This window comes from Apis mellifera, linkage group LG1, assembly GCF_003254395.2.
Source record: "Apis mellifera strain DH4 linkage group LG1, Amel_HAv3.1, whole genome shotgun sequence".
NCBI lineage: Eukaryota > Metazoa > Arthropoda > Insecta > Hymenoptera > Apidae > Apis > Apis mellifera.
In genome coordinates, this window is record NC_037638.1 from 18,508,815 (window position 1) to 18,532,352 (window position 23,538).

Below are 23,538 nucleotides of genomic sequence, written 5' to 3' on the forward strand. Positions count from 1 at the left end.
GAAAAGATTTATTTCTTACTTCGATATCTTCCAATGTTCATTGTATTCTAACAAAGACACTGATACACGTGAGCGTATTGTATTATCAGAAAACCCGGATGCTGCGTGCGTCGAATAGTGCGTACTATAGTTATCGCGACAACAAACAGAGAAGGCCCGGTTATTTTCGGAGTATCAGCCGGTACACTGTATATTTAGATGATACGTACGCGTCTATCATGCTCTCGTATGAACGTGTGTGGCTACGCAACTATTCCCTTTCGAGTGACGCACTCGAAGAAGGGTGCCACTGACCTCCTCAATAAACAATCTAATTGAAACGTGGAAAACATTCGTTTCTTTCTTTCGCACGTGTGGAGATATTTCTGGACATTTATGTGTGATTTATTTTGGATTACAATACAAGGGATAGTTAGAAAATGGTTGATTAGTAAATTTAAGTAGTATAAGTAAGTCTCAATACAGACAATAGCAGAGAAAATTGTTATCGACGTCTTGAAAAGTATCTTTTATTTTATTGTATAAATTTTTAAATATTTTGAAGAGTCATCTCGATGTCTATAGAAAGTTTTTTCAAAATTCTAACAAAGTTTAATATTTGATATAAATCATATATTTTTATCGTTAAAGTCTCAATATTTTCATTGATAATATAATATAATAGAGATTGAAACTTGAAATGCATCTTTTCAAGATATCTATCAAGCTAGGAATTGTTCATAAAGTACAAATACATTCCATTATCAGTAGGTTAACATAATAAGCTATCCATAGTCGCGATCCATTGCTGGAATTTACCACATGGAATTCTAGGAACGAGAGTTGTCCAATAGTCTGGATTCCAAAGAAAACTTGGAGCAAAAATGTTCTCTCTTCAATAATATCCACATAACGGTCCAGAGAGAGAGAGAGAGAGAGAGAGAGAGAGAGAGAGAGAGAGAGAGAGAAAGTTTGTTAATAAGAATGGAAAGAAAATTGAAAGTCCGCTTCGAAGTAGCATTCACGAGCAGTTTGCAGACAGATTTAATGATACGCTTTGAGTTTTACGTAGCGAGCTTTTTCTGATATTTCTGATATACAGACTATTCTTAGCCGATCCCCTCCTATCGATTTCAGTTTATTTGAACGTTTCTAAACGGGAGGTAGCAACACTCACAAATGGTATCTATATTTGTTTTAATCAATCTAAAATATGGTTTAAACTGTTTACTGTCTGTCAACGGATCGATCTTCGAATCCACGAAATTTTTAACGTTTCAACTGTTAAACTGAAAAAATTGTTTGATCTCTCGATTTAGTTTCGCGGCGTGGAAACTACGCTCTCGCCACAGAAACTCTCGTCTCTCCTCCTAACGAGTTTTATCTTCTTTCATCGGTTTTTCGTATTTTCTCTCTCTCTCTCTTTTTCTCTGTTCGCGTTTATTTTATTTTCTCCTCTTTCCCAGTTCAATTTCTCAAAAGTTAGCCGTCCAACTTTTTCTTCGTCCACCGATCTTTTTAATTTCCCTCGATGATCCCAAGGAACACGAGCGATTCATTCTTATTCCGTGTGTGTAATTTCCAGCTGGAAAATTTAATAGCTGTCCAGAGGATCGAAGAGTGCAACGATACCTCCGCTTTTTACTCGTCCTCTCTTTTCGAGAACGGCTCGTGACAATATTGAATTCGAAAGAAGGAAATCCATCTCCCTTCTCGAGCAACTTTCGCCCTCCTCCGGAGAGCTACTTCCTTGTAATTCAACGAGTATTGGCTTAAAAAGTATCCAGGAGGATACTTACTCGTCGATCACTCGAACGACTTTATGCAACGTGTTCGATGCCTTGAAATCGATGCCTCTAATGTCGAATCGTTCAACCGTATCGATTCACCGGCGGAAGATCATACAACCCGTAATTTCCTTCCATATTTTATTCAACCGTGTCTTACCTCGAGTTCGAAGCTCGTTTTCTAAAAACTTCTCGAAAATAACAAATATTTTTCCGACGAGAACAGAGGAGAAGAGATACTTTATGAAAGTGTTGGAACCGGTAGAGCGAAACTTTTCTAACGCGAGGATATAAGTTGGATCGAGTGGCTTCCATTTTGTCGTCGTTTAACGAACAAGCGATTCACTTACACCGATCCCTCGTACCAAAGAGACAATGGCCCAGAAGCAATGGATTCTGCGCTGCGCTTTCCCAATGAAACTTGGAACTTTCTCAAAGCGAGGCGCGAGAGGCATAAATCTGATCGGAACAACCGGGTGGGTGGTCCATACGCGAGACATAAAGGAAAAGATCGAAGAATCCTTTCAAGAATGGGGACGCTTAATAAATATGATCGGACTTGGATCCAATAATCTGTTCGTTCTATCCGATACGGAAACTTTTAATTCCGAAATGCGGCTCCTATGGAAAATGATTTGAATTGTCACGCTGTGAAGATTGATTTGAAACAGGGGAAGCATCAAGAAACGAATTCGTGTTATAATCAGGTAAATGGAACGAGCGGAGCAGGACTCGTTATCGCGTTTGCATTGCAATTGTTCCTCCTTTGGAACGTGATATTGCTGAAAAGCGTTTATCGATCCGCGAGATAGTGCGAGAAACGAAATCAAATCAGACGATGAGGCGGAGGGGAAAGTTACGTATCAGTTTGATGATTTATTCAGTGAAATGGAGAAGAATAATGGGAATTTTTTGATTCCTTATTGAAATATAATTATACAAATATAGTTATCAAAAGAATATCATCCTCTATATTGATCTTATTCTACTAAAAACTTCTTAATATTAATCAGAAGATTATACGACTTTTTTCCTAGAAATTAAATAAGATTCGATCCAAAGTTTGGCTTATATCATAACTTATAATAATAAAAATTATTATAAGTAAGTGTTAAAATAGATTTGGATGCTACATTTTCGATCAAAATAACTCTCTTCTCGATATTCTAAAATTCTAAATGGTACAACAATACAGAGGTTTTTCTTCAGGATACAAAGGATGCTTCTTAAAGCAAAGAACTGAGTACATATGATAGTAGAAGTTCAGCCAGACTCGTGAAGGGTGAAAAGCTTATTATGTTTGTACAAGGTGTGGATTCTCTCCATAAGAGGTTTAATTGGAACCAACCCATCATTCGTAGCAACCTTTAAGATCTCCTTATAGCCAGCTACACGGATGATACTATTCCTGGCATTTGAATTGTTGACACTGCTCCACCCCCTATCGAATAATCGAATCCTCTACACGTTGCCCGTATAACACGTGTAAACATGTGTTGAATTAGTTTTAACCACGATTCGTATAACAGCGTTGAATGAAACTTTCTTTCCCCGCTTCAGGTTAGAATTAAACAGATTCGGATTAACGAACCGGCTCCCTCTGATTAGGAGAAATATTTAAACAGATGGGGCTGGTTTAAAAACGTTTCGATTCAATCGTGTTTTTAGACCGTTTTGATTTAACAAGTTTGCCAGAATTTAACATGGATGTGTATAATTATTTTAACTTACTCTTCCATTCTTGTTAAAAAATAAAACGGTATAAAAATAGATTCATTTTGTACAAATACATGCGGAGATATTTATTTGAATATTTAAACAAATGGAAGAGAAGAATGGTTTTTAATTTGAGAAAAGTTTTAATTTAAAACTTAAGGGATTCTAACGTCCTGATGGTGATTATCTATTCCATTAAATAGATGCAAATCCACCTTTTAACCTGACCTCTGATATTACGGAATCTAAGGCCTACTAAGTAGCCTTTCCGACAAATTCTTCGCCGCTGAAATCCACTAGGAACGAACGCTTCTTTTTATCCTTTCATTACAAAGTGCCGACAAAGTCTCTCCTCGTTCTCGCACAGACCCCTATAATTTGTAACACACCTTTTTCTGCATGGACGAAAAAATTCTCCTTTCCTCTTTCACTGTCAAACCCGAAACACGGCCAATCGATAAATTTTTCCTAAACGATTTCTTTCCATCCTCGTTCGATTCGTATTCTCGACAATATATTTATTCAAAATTACGAGTGTTTCCCCAATTATCGAAGATATCGAAATTTATAAATCTCTATATAAGAACGAAAGCTCCGGCCATCTTTCATCGTTTCACGAACCTATTGGAAAATACAAGCGGCTCCCATAGTGGATGTGCGATACCAGAATCCATCGTTTCTCATTTTTCTTCATTTCTGAGCTGCGTATTAACGAGGCAATGAGTCAATTTTACAGCAGCCTACGTGACATTTGAAAATACCTCACCCTTTCTCTCTCTCTCTCTCTCTATGATCCAACAGCTATGATCCTCCTCTTTGACCTATATACCCAGCAGCCTTATCGGGGTTATGACGATCTCACGATGATGTCATCGTCCCACTGACGTCACCACCACTCCCTTACGTGACCATTGAGAACAACCTCGTTTCTATATATTCCCCTCCCTCTCTTATTCTCGTTCATCCTCGTCTCGCCCTTCACAACTTCTCCGCGCTCTGTATCTCTTCCGAAAGCTTAATGGCCGTGTCCTGTCTCATTCATGCGGATATTCCTTCAGACAACGAGCGTGACCCAGTTTCCGGGATATTCGTACATCGAGGATAAGCGGTCGATTCGCAATTCTTGAAAGGATGGATCCTTCTTGCTTACCGTTCGACCCGATCATCTCCCTCTCTATGAAATTTCTCGGCTATTTCGACACTTCTCTTCTATTCATTTTTCTTCTCCTTTTTCAAATATTATTTTCTTTCTTTTTTTTTGTTTTTGTTTATTGGATTGTTAGTATTGGGAAATTGAGTTGGGTAATCGTGAAATAGAATTTCAAGACGATCCTATATTAATCCTTTGGAATAATATTTTGATTTATTAAAGCAATCGCCTTGATGAATCTCCACGTGACTTCTTCTCAGATTATTGTTGAACTACCGCCAAGTTGAATGAGACGGCAATTTTTACAATTTTATTATATCAATAGTTAGTTGTTGGATAGGATTGAATTTCGAAAAAGATTTGGAATAATATTTTTTTTAATACAGTTATTAAAAGTTGATAGAATAATAATCGAATGAAAGATCAAGTTTGTTAAAATATTACGAGTCATATCCCTTCGAAACATTTTCCCCTCTTTTGCTTTCGTTGCACAACTTCGACACGAAGCTATCTCGTAAAAAGCAGCTTTCCACAAAACCCTGTATACTGTAACAGTCCTTTTAGACGCTGTAACAAGCGTTTCATTTACCAATCGAGATTTAAATGATTTACAAGTGTACACGATTAATCAAAGTTATCGTAGAAAAACGATCTATTAGAACTTTCCTTTCTCTTTCCTCTCTCTCTCTTTCTCTCTCATCATGAAAATTATATTGACTCGTTAAAATTGTAGGGGCCTTTTAAGGAAGATGCTGAAAGTGCACCACTTGGCTTAACTAACCGGCCAACGAGTAAGTCGTAAACCGTGACCCGAGTACAATCGTTAGTTACAGTTACGATCGGGTTGAATCGGTTGTTTCACTTTAGAACAGAAAAATCGCCAGTGTTCACGCTTCCCTTGTTGCTTGCTTGTCCCTTGCTCGTGAAAACACCCTGTTAAATACGATTGCGGCGCATATGCCGCGTTGCCTATTAAGTAGTAAATTCGAGCATTCGCCGGACCAATTGCATCCGCGGTTAATCGATCGATAACAAGTGCATTTGCGAATTCCATTTCCAAGTCTATGTTTTCCGTACGGAGAAACTTCAGAGAGGAAGATAATGAAAGGGGATCCAGAGTGTTCGGTAACAAACAGTTTCATAGTTTTCTCGTATTATGGTAATTCTATTTTTTTTATCGAGCACTTGAAAAAACAGAGTGTTTATCGCGTAATAAAATATATGCAGTTCTTTTCTTAGAGCATTGGATATATATTTATCAACGTTTTAATAAAATTTACATATTTCTCGAAAGAGTGTAAATACAAATAATCAAAATCGATGATAATGCATATAATTTCGTGAAACTTTAAGAGTTTGCATATACAGTTTTGCGCATATATTTCTAAAAATTATATTATTTAAAAAACGTACGAGAAATCGATATCTTCAAATGTTCACAAAACGAATATATTTATCCAAGTAACCGATCCTCTCGATGAGATGTATAAAACGCAAAATTTCTCGAATCTCAAGCTGTGAGCAACGCGAAATAATAACACGCTTCGATTACGTGTATATGTATCGATAAAATTGCTCTTTTTTTCTCAGAATAATACTTATTTCGTAAGTAACTACGCTCTTTTCTCTAACTGTGGCTCGTTCTGGAGCTTTTATCGTTCATGGTGTGTTCAACAGAAGGTGAAGGTGAGAGAAAGAGATGGAAAGGAGGAAAAGATGGGAGAAGAAAATGATAAAAGGCAACGCCCTTGGCGCCGGAACATCGATAAATGTCGCTCTCGAACGATCTGTTCAAATAAAACGCGAAACTGGGTTGGTCGTTAGCGACTCGTGGCTTGTTTCCTCATTAACTTGACTTGCAATTAAAAGATCCTGACGAACTTGGGTGACAATCCTGATTCCGCAAACTCGGGAAGCTTCCATAAATAAAATGGTCGATTTTGTCCAATTTCTAACGAGTATTAATTATAATTAATGTTACATGTAATTTGTAATAATAAATGGAGATTTACAAAAAAAGAAAAATGGAAAGATATAATACGTTATTAAAGTAATGGAAATGGAAAAATATAATACGTCATAAAGTAAGAGTGTTTAAATAACGAGCTTTCTGATAGAACGAAGGCAACACACGCATTAAAAATGCCAAGATAATTAATCATTTGTGATATCGCAAACACATTATTCGAGACACCTTCACTGAAATAAACAGGTGAATAATTATAATTGGCATTCATAAGCGGCGACTAATGAATGTTAATTAATTTCACGCGAGCATGTTGCAAGGTGTTGTAATTATCGATTATGTTAAATATCTGTACAGGTGTTGAACAAAATTCTGTTAAGCGAAAAACGAATTAATTAACGACGCCAGCAAGTATTAAGTGATAATCACGTTTATATTGCTCGAATATGGAAAATATCCAAAGTTGAAGTTTCCTCTTATTCATCGGGGCTAATAATACTTGTACATCTCTGTGAAACGTGATATTACGACGATTAATTTCGATTGCTCGATCGACTCTTCAATTTAAATATATATATAACTTAATTTAAGTGTAATAAGGAAAAGATATTCGATCATTTTCCGTCAATATCACGATATTTCTTGATCAACAGGTATAAGGGCCGTTAAATATCCAATCAATTAAAGCAATTGGTTCGTTACACAGGTGCTCGAGCAACTTTCATCTGAGCCTCGATGAAATTTCATTTCGACTCTCGACTATTTCACAGAGACAAGTGTTCAAAGATTCTTCTTGCATACGCTTTCCCGCCGAAAACGATCACGTTACGGTGTCACAATCGGCGCCGTTTATTTTAATCCGTCAGGGAAACGATTTTAATATCTCTCCTATCTCAATTTACGGCCGGGTGGAAGGTCATTTTCTGGATAGGAAGTTTCTCGTACGGTGATTTGAAGCGCGTGATAGAATCTCATTTCGTACCGCGAACACGGTGTGCCGCCTTTGTGTGCGGAAAGCTTATGCGTTAACAAGATTTAGATCACCGCATAATCCATGTATAATAGCCGTTGATCTAGATCGACCAGTCCCGAGCAAACTATTCAGCAATGCTGATTACAAGATGTCCATTGCTATTATCGACCTAATATATTCACTGTGGGAATCGTGAAGATCCGATAAATTGACTGGGTTGGGAAAATTGGAAAGCATTTTTATCATCATATAATAAATAATTGAAAAGAATTTTAAAAAATTGTCAAACTTTTGGAATAATTTTTTGATTGCAAGAAAAGAATTGTACGTATTATTTGAATATTTTTATGATCATCTTTGATCTTTCAAATCTCAATGATCTTGATTTTTGATAATTTTTCAGAGATAGTGTCAAAGATAATTTTTCCACAAGCTCAAAATGACGAGTTATGTATTTTTCTTCGATGAAAATGTGTCTTACAGTTAATATGTCGGATCAGGGATTTGATATTTAAATTATACGTGAATACAATATATTTCACGACAGATTTCAGGGTTAATGATTAATTAAATTAAGTGACATCGATCTGGTTGCGCAATAAAGCTCGTAATTTCGAAATAGATTCCCTTAAATAATGGACTTATCGTATTTATCAATTGATATTTTATCATTGGTGATTATTTTTTGATCGAAAACTTCATCGTAAATTAAAATTAAAACAATTGTTTCATTGGATATTGCCAATTTGATTAATCGTGTGTTTCGTTTGGAATAGATTTAAAATATTATTATCACTAACATAATGAATCTTTGTTTCAGGACATTGATTACGAGGGATTTCGTAAATTTCTGGACACCTATCTCGAAGTGACAACCCCTGACGAACTTTCACGACATCTTTTTTTGTCGTTCGTTAAAAAGGTGCCACGAGGAGTCGATGGGAAAGCTTTTAAGGTAGGATATTCTTTCTTATAATTTTTCTAATGATTTTTCTATTATAAGAAGGGAAAAAATTAATAATAATTTTCAAGTATTATATTAATATTTAATTCATTCCACGTGTTCGACGTTGGATCAAAATTTTTCACGCTGATTTTTGAATTAAATATTCGAAGATTTATCAGAGATAGGAATCTTTGCATCAGGAAATGGCCGTGCTCTCGTCGACAACCGCTTGTGCCGCCATTACGTCTCACACAACGTCCAGCAGCAACGTGAACAGCACAGGTCTACCTGGTGGAACATCGTCGGAGGGTGGACACGGTTCCTCTTTGGCTGACAAAATTCACGGTCTCACAGAGAAATTGCAGGCGTTGGGACATCATAGAACGGACAGTGAAGTCTCCACCAGAGCACGCACAGGTAATTAAAATTTTATTTTTTGATAACGATTTGAAATTACATTTAAAATCAATTTTTGAAAACTTTTTGACAGAGAGGAAATTTATTATTATTATTTTAATTACTTGCTCGCTTAATCCTTGAAACGTTGACGAAGGAAAAAGGGGTCTATTTAGAATGTCCTTCGACTGATAAATTTAGATCTTTGATAAAAGATATTTACAGTGTAAACGCGTTGAATCATCTTTCACGAGGCGCGAGTTTACAACCATATTATGCAATATTAACATACTCTGAAGAGAAAACAATGAAACGTTTGCACTAACTGGTTGTTTCTCACGGGATACGAAAGGATCAGACGATAGATATTTGTAATACATTTCACTGTCCGTAGACAATTCTAAGAGAACCACGTAACGCTATACGTATAACATCTTCTGAACATTATTTTATCCAAATGCTCGACGAAATACTACGAATGACGTTGAAAAATATAGAATATAAATTGAAAAAATTGCTTTAAATTTGAATGGTACGTTGGGTATAAATATTCTCATAATTGGAAGATTGATTTAGTTTAGCAGATGAAATAATTTACAATCTTCGATAATATAGAATAAATAAATTTGTATAATTTAAAAAATCATATGGTATATCTCAAAAAAATAATGTTCCAACGTACAATATTCGTCGATCATCTTTCATTCGTCGTTCTAATAACAAGTGATAAATTACACGATCGAATATTTCTGATATTGTCACGAACGAATAATAGTATAGAGACTTTCGAAGCGAAAGCTCGAAAAAATCGAAGAGAAAGTGGATTACCGTGAATGATTAGCGATTTCAATCGCTGATTTAATCTCATTATTGATCAGATCAATTTTGCGAAGCTGAAGATCCGCAGAAAGATTTGGTTGTCCAATGGCGATAAACGATAATCTGAGCTTCGGAGAAAAAAATAGAATTGCGCAAAACGTGCGATTTCGTTTGTGCAGCCTTTGTTAAGCTTTTCAGTTGCTCACTTGCCGGAACGTTTCTTTGTAAAATTCGAGCGTAAACAAAAAAAAGGATGAAGCGAAGAATACGAGAAAAATTAAATCAATGATACATTTTTCTTTGTGCACAACGATGGATCCTGAAAAATCTCACTTTGACCACGTTTCTCTTTGATTGCTTTGTATGAATATTATAAATAAAAGAAAAAAAAGGAAATGTATTATGTATCGCTGTTAATCCGTGTGCAGCGTGATAAACGTGTTTGTTAAAGATTTTAACAATCCAACAAGATCCGCCTATTTTTTTAAAAAATTAAGCTCAAAACAATAGGACTACGATTAAAAATTAAGAATATAGAGAATTTAATTTAGCAAGTTTTTATTTTTCTTTCGCAAAACTTATCCTCTAAATATCTTCTTTCGTCAAATCGAAAACAATACAGATTCGAAACTCTCTCTCCAAATGGAACAATAATATAGAAAGAACGATTTAACGCGTCAATATCACGGACGATGTATCGGTAATTCTGCCTGTCTACCAAACATCGAGCATTGGGGGAAAATCAACTCTCACACGCATATCGAATGTCGGTCTATCCTCTGCTCGTTTTATCTGATTGATCGGATCAGAGCCGGAACGGAAAGCGATAAACTTGCCACGATCGTCCATTAGACGTTCTTTTCCCTGCCGTTAAATCTGGCTCGCGATATATCGGAAGCCTCTCCCCCTGTAATCCTACACTCGAGTCATCCGATCACGTCAATAATAGTAATATTCTCCCTTGTGTTCCATGGACGGGCTTGAAGGAAGCGTTCATCCCATATTGACGATACAACAGCACACGTCGTACAGTTGCCATGACGTGATAGAGAAAAAGAGCACGGACAGCAGCCCGAGCCATAGCCAAATGTCGCGGAATTCGTCCAGGAAGTCGAACAATTCCCTCCTCATCAACAACGGGAAATTAGAAGGTAGGTCGAGCTTGATATTAACGATGCTGTCGACCAATTTGCTTCTGTAGACGTCATCCCAGATTTGAAATGCAACGGGATTACGTCTCATAGACCGTTTGCTCCATTTTCACTTACTTTTTATTTCTTTTCTTCTTTCCATCGTTGACGATGCGTTTGCTGTCGCGATAAATTAGAAAAAATATTTTTCTTGTAAAATTTGCGCGGTGTGGAAAAAGTGGAAAATGAATGGAAAGTAACGCGATTTGAATAATTGTTAAATCAATAATAATTATTCGATAAAAATTCCGATAAGAATTTCTTTTCAAGAGTAATTTTAAAATATTTTTTACGTCTCGTTTTAGATAATTTTTAACTTTCGATTATTTTAAGGAATGCTTTTACGTTTGTTTATCTCTACTACTTGATCGATCTAAAATTGAAAAACGGTATTAAAAATTCACGATGAATACGAAACTCGCGTTTGAGAACAAGGCAGAAATTTACGTGGAAGGCAAATAAGATGTATATTATAACTTGCGTTTCGAATGGAATTCTGAAGGAGCATAATGGAGCGGAATGGATGAATATCCGATTCCAAAGAAGAATAATAGCACGCCTATGGGCAATCTCGAGTTAAACGACACAATATGAGATGATCTTGCCTCGTTCTTTCTTTCTCTCTCTCCATGATCGTAAGATTCTTTACGATGAGCCGTGACATATAGGTTGGCAAACAAATCGATGCCATAAAAGCTGCCCGAAACCGTAAAACTCGTAAGGACGTGTACGACTTAATACGACCATGGTAGCTCGATGATGCTGTAATCGACTTCTCTCCGCGCTATTCACACGAGATGCGTGCAAAAAACTCTTGACGCACGTCCGATCCCACGTTGCTCGATAAAAAATTATTTTTCCTCGGCTCACACTTGTTCTCTTCTTCTTTTCCTCGTCCCGGTATCGAAGAAGTAACGATTCTTCTTAAGAGAATTTTAAGAGAAAGCGAAAGTCCCTCTTAACTTAAATCACGACGATGACAGGATAACCAAATCGGCGTAAGTTTCCAGGTAAATCAGATTCCAAAGCGGAAGACGTACGATCAAAGGAAATCTCGCCACGACCTACATACGAAACTCGAAGGATTTCCTCTCCTCTTCCGAGAATAATATCGATTATTCGAATCCTCCGGTTAAAGACGCGATATAAATAACGCGGTAAAGCCGCGCATTATTGTCTATCCTCGACTTTGGTGTTCAGTTTCAATTTAAGGAGGGAATGAAAGTGATTTCCATACCGATGGAACCGAACGTCTGGGCCGGAGAAATTTGTGTATCGGGCCGAAAATATCGGGAGCGCAATATTGTACGGGGGATCAAGGCTGAGGAAACGTTGAAACGGAGCAGCGACACGAGAATACCCTTTGCCGGGTGGAAAAATTTATGTGCGTTCCGAGAATGGAGCGGAATCTCCTTTGCCCGGGGAGAGCCTGGGTTACGCTTGATATGATAAGGAAAGGTTTCATTCCGTACACCCACCGATTTTTACGCTGATGCATTATTCACGGGATCGTTGAATGCGCTTGGATTCTAACTCTCGACCGGAAGTATAGTATCTTCGACGAATAATATTGAAAAAAACTAAAAAAGAAAAAGTGTAGGCAAGATTTCTTTCGATTCTAAGAAGTTTTGTTGGGATATCTATATGCGCCATTGTGATCAGGAATAGGATTAGGAAAATATTCGATATTAATTGGTTGATTAGTTATAGTAAAATGAATGCGCTTAGATTGTAACGACGAATAATATTGAAAAAAACTAAAAAAGAAAAAATGTAGGCAAGATTTTTTCGATTCTAAGAAGTTTTGTTGGGATATCTATATGCGCCATTGTGATCAGGAATAGAATTAGGAAAAAGGATAATATTTGATATTAATTGATTGATTAGTTATAGTAAAATGAATGCGCTTGGATTGTAACTCTCGACCGGAAGTATCTTCGACGAATAATATTGAAAAAAACTAAAAAAAAAAAAAAAGTGTAGGCAAGATTTCTTTCGATTCTAAGAACTTTTGTTAGGATATGTATATGCGCCATTGTGATCAGGAATCGAATAGGATAAGGAAAAATATTCGATATTAATTGGTTGATTAGTTATAGTAAAATAAATATGCTTGGATTGTAATTCTCGACCGGAAGTATAGTATCTTTGACGAATAATATTGAAAAAAAAAAAAAGAAAAAATATAGACAAGATTTTTTTCGATTCTAAGAAGTTTTGTTAGGATATCTATATGCGCCATTGTGATCAGGAATCGAATAGGATAAGGAAAGAGGAAAATATTCGATATTAATTGGTTGGTTAGTTATAGTAAAATGAATTTTGAAGGGAAAATTTCTTTCCTCCAAATTTTTATTTCTATAATACAATATTTCAAACGCTTTCGATTTGAGTTATCATAGCAAAGTTTTATTTATTTTAATCCGATGTGACGATAGATCATGTTGATCGATACATAATCTTCTATCTATGATTTTTCGCTCTTAATAATTGAAATTCGTATTCCAATAATATGAATTATTTAATCGATCAGTAATTATTTGGTATAAATGGAATCGTACAAATGAAATTGTGTAAAATTCGCCCGTCACGTAGATGAAAGGGTCTATTAAAAAACTCAGGTAACGCTGGGATGACCTTTAACGCGTGGGGAAATATTTAGCCGAGTTTTGACGCGTGATTTTGACGAGTTGGACTAAAATCTTCGCGACTTCCTAGTTCCAATAAACCGCGTAAATATCCATTTTAAAATGACAGCATGATCTTTGCAAAATGTCACGAAGCAGTCCGTGAAAATTCTAGATATCAACTGTTTGCGGAGTTGTCTCTGACGAGGGAGGGAAACGCCGAAATCTCAAAGGCGATATTTTTGAAACATGAAAAGAGTTGAGGGAACGGAGACATCAAACGATGTGTTCTCTTGCCTCGGTTTAAACGGTTTGTCACCTCCTTCCTTCAGATCAGAAAGGTCAATCTCGTTTAAAAAATCTTTCGCAGAAAGATCGAAGAAAATACGTAGCGTAAATAGCTGCTTTTCCAATGCAAAATTAAGACACATGTTCATTTTGGTCAAAATATCCTACGCTTTTGAACTTTCATTAAACTTTCATTAATAGAATTTTCCACCTATATATCTTCTATTTAATCTTCCATCGATAATTATAGCTCCTAAATAATTTTCCAATCTACTTTGTTCCAATTGGCTAGAACTAAGTAACTTCTTCAGAATTAAGTAAATTCTTATTAAGGATATAAATTTTGGATTTTTACAATTCCTATTTCAATGCGCAACAAAGTATCGAAATTATTCTTCGAGAGAAATATATAAATAATAAATATATAAATACTTCTTCTACTCAAAAACCATCACGTTTTAAATTGGAATTTTTTTTATTATTTCTACTTACAATATCCAAGCTATTTCTTTTATTTTACGCTTTTATTAATTTCTTTATCCGAAATGTTGCCATTCTAGCATTCCATTTGAACTTCTCGTTTAATTATCCCGCTACTCGCCAATGAGTTTGCGCACTCGTTCGATCCCCGAAATAACGCGAACCGGTATCATCCGGTTATATAAATAACGTGAAGCATAGAGAGTACATCGAGACTCGTCTCGACTTCAATCTCTCTCGATATACTTTCTCAGTATCTCTCGAGTCACGCGGGAAGCAACAAGTGTCATCTTCATATTTCCCGCCCTATGATAATCGCTTGTAATTGATATTATTCCTCGATTGCACGGTTTTCGCGTTTCTTTTTTTTTTTCTTTTTTTTAGTCTGTCGCTCGTTAAGTATCGATTGTTGATTAAATGATGTTGAAGAACGATCGAATATGTTTATCGGATATTCCTGGTGCGTTGCTGAAGGAAGGTGAGTGAGGAAGAGGAAACTTTTTAGAGGGAATGAGAGATAAGTAATAATTCAAATATGGTTTCTTTTTTGAAAACTTTTAAATATCCAATGAATTGGAAATTTTATTAACATCAATAATATACAATTATTATACGATACATATGGCATGCTCTTCAAACATTCTTACTTTACATTCTTCAATCAACAATGAAAATTTTACAAGTATCTTTCAAAATTTCTTTTTAAATAATTCGAAAGATCATTCTTACAACGACACTGAACAATCTTATTATACAATCATCTCGTCGATCATCAAAACTAATGAATAGGAAATTCTATCCAAATAGAATGTCTCTCGATATATATAAAACGAAAATTGAACATCATAAATATCCACGTTGACATAAAATACACTTGCGTCGTCGTCCAATATACAAACCGAAACATTCAATGCCTTTCGTCAAATGAAAATGACATCAGCATCGAAGAACATCCTATTTTTTTTTTCTTTCTTTCGATCGAAAAACCATTTCGATCGTGGAGGATGGTGGTGTCGGGATTAATCGCCGCGGGAAACAATACACGCGGTGAATTGATTGTACGATTCTATTCATACGGCGAAATGAAATCGGAAATAACGAATAAGTTAGCCCCCATCCGGTTATTCATTACAGCTGTGATCGTAGCGGCGAACCAATCAATCGTGTCATCCGGCGAGCATCGATAGTTTCAATTAAATTAATTGCTCGCAGTGATCCTCGCAGTTGCTCCATGGAATAAATTGAAGCCAAGTTTCTCGAAACGAACCTGTGTTCCTCGGTCAAATTTTCTTTCAACCCTAGGTTCGTTGTTTTCGAACGAATAATTAGGGAACCTGCATCCCCTTTTTATCATTTATTCGAAACTTCACGTCGCATCTCGATGAAAATATTCGGAGTATTTAATAGCGAGTCGATATTTGAATAAATTGTCAATATTGGAATAGGAAAATGAGGTATATTAAGCGATACACGTACTTTTCCATCCTCTGTCCAAAATCAACTATTGACGGAATTCGATGGATACCATTCGTGCTATTGTTTAATTTTCTCTTGTTTATCTTGTCGCTATCTTGAGCGCAAATATTCGAAACAGCATTTCCAATTTATCGAATTTGCAAAATGATATCTCTTACGAGTACATTTAAAACTCTCAACAAGTTATCACTCGAGATATATATACATATTTTTCGCAAGTAGACATCGTCTTAAAAATTATCATTGGCTCTTAATAATTTCCACTTGCGAAAAATACTCTCCAAGTCTCGAGTCTTTTATCTTTTATCTTTTTCTAAAATGATGAAATATATATAGAATCGGGGAAAGGAAAATGCAACGAGCGTTCGATACGATCCTTTCTCGAGGAGAGAATTTTTCCACGAGTTTCTTAGAGGCACGATTCGTGCGTCATTCGAAATCGCCGCGAGATAAATGGCGGCATGTAGCCATCGAAAAATCACGGACGAGGCAAAATGGATCGCAGGAGAGTAATATAGTAATAGAATAGTCGGTGAATTTGTTTCAACGTTGTTGCGCGTACTAAAGATAAATCGTTGGCGATTGATCGACCGACTTTATTTCCCCCGTGACCATCCGCTTTTTTCTTCCTTTCTTTCTTTCTTTCTTTCTTTCTTCTCTTGCACATCTATGTATGCGCAGATTCGTAAAATCACGGAAGGGAATTACAAGGGGAGGGGATATTGTGTTCCAAGCTTTGTCTCGTCTTCGATTCGATGCTATTTTTATCGGGAACGTAACAATCATATTTTATTTCGATGTTTCGCGGAATCATCTTCCATGTCTTCGTAGTCGTGATTAATTGGACTCGAAGGAGTATAATTCGAAATCCAATCGTACAGTTCGAGGTATCAGAGTTTTTCTATTTTTCTATTTTTTGGGAAAAAAGATATAAATCTAATCTAATTGTAATGTTTCTCGTGAACGTTTCTATTGGTAATCGAGGATTAATATTTTGATGTTTCGCGGAATCATCTTCCATGTCTTCGTAGTCGTGATTAATTGGACTCGAAGGAGTATAATTCGAAATCCAATCGTACAGTTCGAGGTATCAGAGTTTTTCTATTTTTCTATTTTTTGGGAAAAAAGGTATAAATCTAATCTAATTGTAATGTCTCGTGAATGTCTCTATTGTTAATCGAGGATTAAGATACTTGTTACAGAGATTTGAAGATGGTAAAGCTATCGAGACCATTTTGAAATCATAAATATTCATATATATTCGTTCAAAAGTTGTTTAATCTTCAGGAAACATTGTTATATTCTTTCTCATATAATCTGTCTAAATAATTAATTTTAGGATCTATTTATCTCCAAGACTTCTCTTTAATTTCTCAGATTAAGATTACATCTTATTACAAATCGAGAAATTATTGAGAAAGTGCATAACAATCTTCCCGAGAAACGCGTAATCGAAACAAACATTTTGTTATATTCCGATCATTTGGATGGAGAAATTGTTTACGTTGTTCGCTTGAAATTACATGACGAGACGTGAAATTTCTGCTTACAAATATCGTTCCAAGAATATTCGTCGCGACAAGATCGTCTATCTACGAACGGCCGCATGCACGTGCAACGTTCGATCGTTATAATTAGAGCACTCGTGTACACGCATCGATACTTGGCTCTCCTAAATCTCTCTGTGGGAAGCAACAGGTTCTCCTTGTAGAGCCTCTTAGACGTCGCTGACTAAACTGTTTCGTTCTAATCTAAAAATAATTCTTTCGATCACTTTTCGCCGATTTAAACGTCGCCAATATATAGCAATTATATTAATCAGAGAAATTTATCACGAGAATTTGTATATAATATAATGCTTCATCAAACTCTGAAGATTTAACGTCAATTTCTAAATAATATTTTTTTTTATTTTTATAGAGTGATGACACGATTAATTGAGATTTCGTATAGTAGTGATGTTATTCGATGTATTTATATAATATAATATAATATAATGCTTCAAAGTTTGAAGATTGTAACGTCAATTTCTAAGTAATATTTCTTTTTATTTTTATACGTAGAGTGATGACACGATCAGTTGAGATTTCGTATAGTAGTGATGTTATTCGATGTATCTGATATTATTCGATGTATTTATATAATATAATATAATATAATGCTTCAAACTCTGAAGATTGTAACGTCAATTTCTAAGTAATATTTTTTTTATTTTTATACGTAGAGTGATGACACGATCAGTTGAGATTTCGTATAGTAGTGATATTATTCGATATATTTGTATAATATAATATAATATAATGCTTCAAACTCTGAAGATTGTAATTCTAAGTAATATTTTTTTTTATTTTTATACGTAGAGTGATGACACGATCAGTTGAGATTTCGTATAGTAGTGATGTTATTCGATGTATTTATATATATTTATATATCTAATGAGATCACGTCATTAAATATTCTCACACAAATGCCAAATCGTAACTGATCGTGTCATCACTCTACGTATAAAAATAAAAAAAAATATTACTTAGAAATTGACGTTACAATCTTCACAATCATATAATTCGCCTGTATTAGATCTTATATTCTAATGATAATTCATAAGATTTTTATTTGGTCTAATAAGGTAAATTAACTTACAATTCGATAAGTTTATCGCAATGTATCTCTAATGAAGCAGTACTCTCTCTTGAGAAATACATACATAATCGTTTTTACGTAAAATCGATTTTTGATCGTCGCCATTCATTTGGTTTTTTATGAGTTAAAATTGACTTTCTATATAAAACGATCGAATTTACAATCTATTATAATATAAAATCGAAAAGTTACAATCTATTGTAATATAAAATATATGTATATACAATTTAAACATCCATTTTCGTGATACGTGTGTATTCTAATTATAAATGCACGTGTATGTATTTGATGATTTTGAATCCATTATGTATTTCGTATAAAATTTTCCAATATTATTGGAAATAAAAGAAAATTCCTCTACCTCTTCTCAAATTATATTCTTCTAGTACAAAATCAGAATTTCTGAGAATTATAATTCTGTATGAGGAAAATATAATTGGAAAAGAAGTGGCGCGCGAATTTTTTCTCGAATTCTTAAATTATAGACGAAAAATTTTTTTATTAAATTTCAATAAGGAAAGGCTTTACAATAAGGAAAATATAATCTAAAAGTATCATATAAAAACGTATATTATCTAACATTTTATTTATCCGTTTTATAATTATACATAGTTCCTTTATATTGCTGCATTCATCGTTTTAATTTTTTTTTTTTTTTTGTTACAAAATTTAATTATAAAATTTAATGTATTTATGTATTTATATGTATTTGCATGTATATTAAATATGTAAAAAGTATATTCGTAACGAAAACATTTACGAAATATATATATGACAAAAAGAAGACAAAAATATATGTAGAATTTGATATATATATAGAAACGTAAAGTACATTTTGTGTATGTAAGTTAGACAAGGAAAAAAAATTAAAAATTTTAATACTGGTGGCGCCATCTCGCGGATGGACGCTGGAAGCTTCGACTTGTTACGCGGGTTACAGAACATGCAAGGAGGTATTCGTGACGTCATAAACAAAGAAAGCAATATTGTGCGAAAAGGATACAAAAGAAGCGCGATCAACTATATGCGCATGCGCAATAAAACTTTCTAATATATCGAAAACATTACATGGAAAATTAATTAATTATTAATTTGTTACGCAAAATTTCCATACTTTTAAGATCGTATATCAAAGTTAGAACCCCAAGCAATTTTCTCGTATAAATTTTTGTACGATTCTCTTCTTAATTAATTATTTATTAATGATTTATGTGTCATGTACGGACTGACGCAAACGACATCCAATACATTATTTGATAATTTCACATTATTACAAGATTTATTTATAAATATAAATATATACGTCAGAAACGTTGTTTCTTCCGCTACATTCACGTATAATTTTTATTCATAATTTTGTTCTCGTTTGAACGAATATATCGATTGTTTGTTACTAGTTATAGATCAAGAACTGATCGATTGAGACGTTCTCCATGATAAGCATCAATAAATAATTAGTTGAAAAGAATTTTTTGTCAAAATTAACATGAAAAATTTGCTTGAGGTTCTAGCCTTGAGATACAATCTTAAAAATATAGAAATTTTTAGTATAAAAGTAATAATTGATTGATTTTCAACCTAATCATCCCGATATGTTAAAAAATTTTATTGCGCATGTGCAAAATCAAATAAGAAGTTTGCAACTTGCGGTTAAGTAATAAATCAATTTATTCGTTCAAACGAGAATAAAATTATGAATAAAAATTATATGAGAATGTAGCGGAAAAAACAACGTTTCTGGCGTATATATTCATATTTATAAATAAATCTTGTAATAATGTGAAATTATCGAATAATGTATTGGATGTCGGTTGCGTCAGCCCGTACATGACACATAAATCATTAATAATTAATTAATTAAGAAGAGAATTATATTAAAATTTATACGAGAAAGTTGCTTGAGGTTCTAGCTGTGATATGCGATCTTAAAAGTATAGAAATTTTGCGTAAAAAACTAATAATTAATTAATTTTCCATATAATGTTTTTGATATATTAGAAAGTTTTACTGCGCATGCGCATATAGTTAGTCGCGCTTCTTTTGTATCCTTTTCGCACAATATTGCTTTCTTTATTTATGACGTCACGAATACCTCCTTGCATGTTCTGTAACCCGTGTAACAAGTCGAAGCTTCCAGCGTCCATCCACGAGATGGCGCCACCGGTATTAAAATTTTCCTTTTGTCCCTAAAGGAATTGTATTCTATCAATTATTAATATTATAAGAAAAAAAAGGAGAAACGCAACCAGAATGTTATGTTGTTCGGATATATTTGTTTTTGAAGCATCACAAACTATGCAAAATGTTTCGAAATGAGAAATTAAATAAAAGAAATTGTTGAAAAAACAAATTAAAAAAATAAAATTTCTTTAAAGAAAAAGATAGCAATAAAAGAGTTATTATATAATAATGTAAAGAAATAAATTATAGATTTCATGATAGATTTTGAAGTGATAATTAAAAAATAAATTTGAAATCGATCAAAATTTTTAACTTCATTTATTATCTTTTAATTTTTAGAAATGAGACATCTCGTTAGAAAGCAAAGCACGATAGACGTCCACTCGGTTAAAGTCAGTCTTAAGGATATCGTGTGCTATCTTTCTCTTCTGGAGGCTGGCAGACCAGAAGATAAATTGGAGTGTAAGTAATCGTTTCTTTCGTATCGATCAAAATTAATTACACTCTATGAAGGTAAACCTTGATATGATATTTTCGTACTAAGTTCATGAACAACCCTTTCTCATTAAAGCGTTATATTTTATCGTGAATCGTAAATCGATAAAAGAAAATTTTATCATTAATATCTTGAAAATTTGAACGATGTATTCCGAACTTTTTAAACATTCAGATTCGGACGTCCAACATATGTCAATTATTTCTTCAGAAGATTAATTCGCTATCTATGTTCGCATGTGATGCATTTAAACTTGCATATCTACTGCAACTTATTGCACGCTAATTTCGATGAGCATTAATTCATTTGCATTTCTCTCCTTTTTCTAGTTATGTTCCGGCTATATGATACGGATGGAAACGGCGTTCTTGATACCAATGTAAGTAAAATAAGAAAAAATTTAATTTTTTTCTTTTTTTTAAAACACAACATAACTTCAATTTTTAATTATTAATAATAATTTCATTGGAATTTCGAAGCAAACATGAAATTGTAAAATTTTGACATTAAATTTTGACAAAAATTTAATAAATTTTATTTCAAATATATTATATATATTTTGTTTCATTTATTATTTATTATTATTCTATATATGAATATAATTAGTTAATTTTTAATTTTTCTTTTTATTTGAAATTCAATAATTTTCCTCCAATAATTCTCTCAATCTTAAAATGCAAAAATTATAGATTTTACATCATGAAGATACTGAATATTTAATCGATCAATTAATCATGTGTCTATCAATATGATTATTATATTGATAAACGAAATTTATTAACAAATTGAGGTAAATCGATTTGAAAATGCTTTATCTATTATAAAATTTTAATATTATAATATTACTATTTGTTTTTAGGAAATGGACTGCATTGTCAATCAAATGATGAATGTCGCCGAGTATCTCGGATGGGATGTCACGGAATTGAAACCGGTAAATTGGAAATAATAATTTAATATATATAATATTAATAATATAATAATAATAATAATATAATAATAATTTATTAATCATTAATAATTTTCTTTTCCAATAATTAGCTTCATGATAATTTCATTTCTGTATTACATATTATCTGTTATATTATATTCTATTATATTATATCATCTGAAAACAATTCTTTTTCTTTATGATAAATAAACTAATCATTTTCTAAAATTCGAATATAGAATAAATATATTTATAATCGTATATGCATTCAAGTAATCAAATAAAAAAAAAAATCTTTGTAAGAAATATGTATAAAATTCACAGTTTCTTTGTTTATAGAAAGCAAAAAAAAAAAATGGGAAATTGATGAACGATATCTAAATGTAAGTTCTCCCAATATTTATAGATACTGCAAGACATGATGATAGAAATAGATTATGATGCGGATGGTACAGTGTCTTTAGAAGAGTGGAAAAGAGGTGGTCTTACAACGATACCCTTACTGGTTCTTTTGGGCTTGGATTCTCACGTAAAGGAAGATGGTAATCATCTCTGGAGGCTAAAACACTTTAGCAAACCCGCCTATTGTAATCTCTGTTTAAATATGTTAGTTGGTCTCGGGAAGAAGGGTCTTTGCTGTGTTTGTAAGTATTATCGAAAATTCTTTGATATCGCATTGTTCTTTTTTTTTTTTATACGTGTTTTGTTAAAATTTTTATCTGGTAATTTTCTTATATGTATATTTTTTTTTTCTTTTTTTCTTTTTTGTACTCTTTAATAATCTATAAAAAAAAACAATTTTGTAAAATATATGTTATTTTTATTATTTGAAATAATATCGAAAAGGAAGATAAAAGTAATTCAACACCTTGAATACCAATAATTTTTTTCATTTGCATTGAAACACGAAACAAACGAATTATTTTCTTTTATGCAGTTTGCAAATACACGGTCCATGAAAGATGTGTTCAAAGAGCGCCAGCTTCTTGTATTGCCACCTACGTTAAAAGTAAAAAAACATCTCAGACAATGGCGCATCATTGGGTCGAAGGAAATTGTCACGGAAAATGCTTCAAATGTAAAAAAACTATCAAAAGTTATAATGGAATCACGGGTTTACACTGTAGATGGTGTCAAATAACAGTAAGTAATCTTTTATAATTAATATATTTTTATATTATATTATAATATAATTATTATATTATACATTGAATCAGATTTAAAAAAGAAATAATAAAGAATAAACTATATTAATCTCAAAATTTTTACAGTTACATAACAGATGTGTCTCGCAAATAAGGGCGGAATGTACACTTGGTGAATATGCAGTTCATATCCTTCCTCCTACAGCGATTTGTCCAGTTGTTCTGGACAGGCAAAGATCGTTATCAAGAGATAGTAAAAGAGGAAGTAAACATGGACAAGATTCATCAACTGTTAGTACAGTAAGTGTAAAAAGATATATAATTAAATATATAATCAATTAAATAGTTCATT

General features: G+C 33.4%; 1 protein-coding gene across 6 annotated transcripts in view; it reads left to right on the top strand.

Moving 5' to 3' along the window:
- The window catches only part of LOC551069 (diacylglycerol kinase 1), an 81,185-nt gene that overhangs the window by 55,320 nt on the left and 2,327 nt on the right, over positions 1-23,538 (top strand). For 3 of the 6 annotated variants that reach the window (XM_623468.6, XM_006571113.3, XM_026443335.1), the window contains 9 exons: positions 8,392-8,526; positions 8,718-8,934; positions 10,719-10,883; positions 20,954-21,076; positions 21,440-21,489; positions 21,970-22,044; positions 22,448-22,685; positions 22,979-23,184; positions 23,313-23,486. In XM_623468.6, the coding sequence (XP_623471.4) occupies positions 8,392-8,526; positions 8,718-8,934; positions 10,719-10,883; positions 20,954-21,076; positions 21,440-21,489; positions 21,970-22,044; positions 22,448-22,685; positions 22,979-23,184; positions 23,313-23,486 (1,383 nt within the window). Of the gene's footprint in view, positions 1-8,391; positions 8,527-8,687; positions 8,935-10,718; positions 10,884-20,953; positions 21,077-21,439; positions 21,490-21,969; positions 22,045-22,447; positions 22,686-22,978; positions 23,185-23,312; positions 23,487-23,538 lie in introns of those variants that run through there. The other 3 variants (XM_006571114.3, XM_006571115.3, XM_016915252.2) reach the window with 2 other exon arrangements.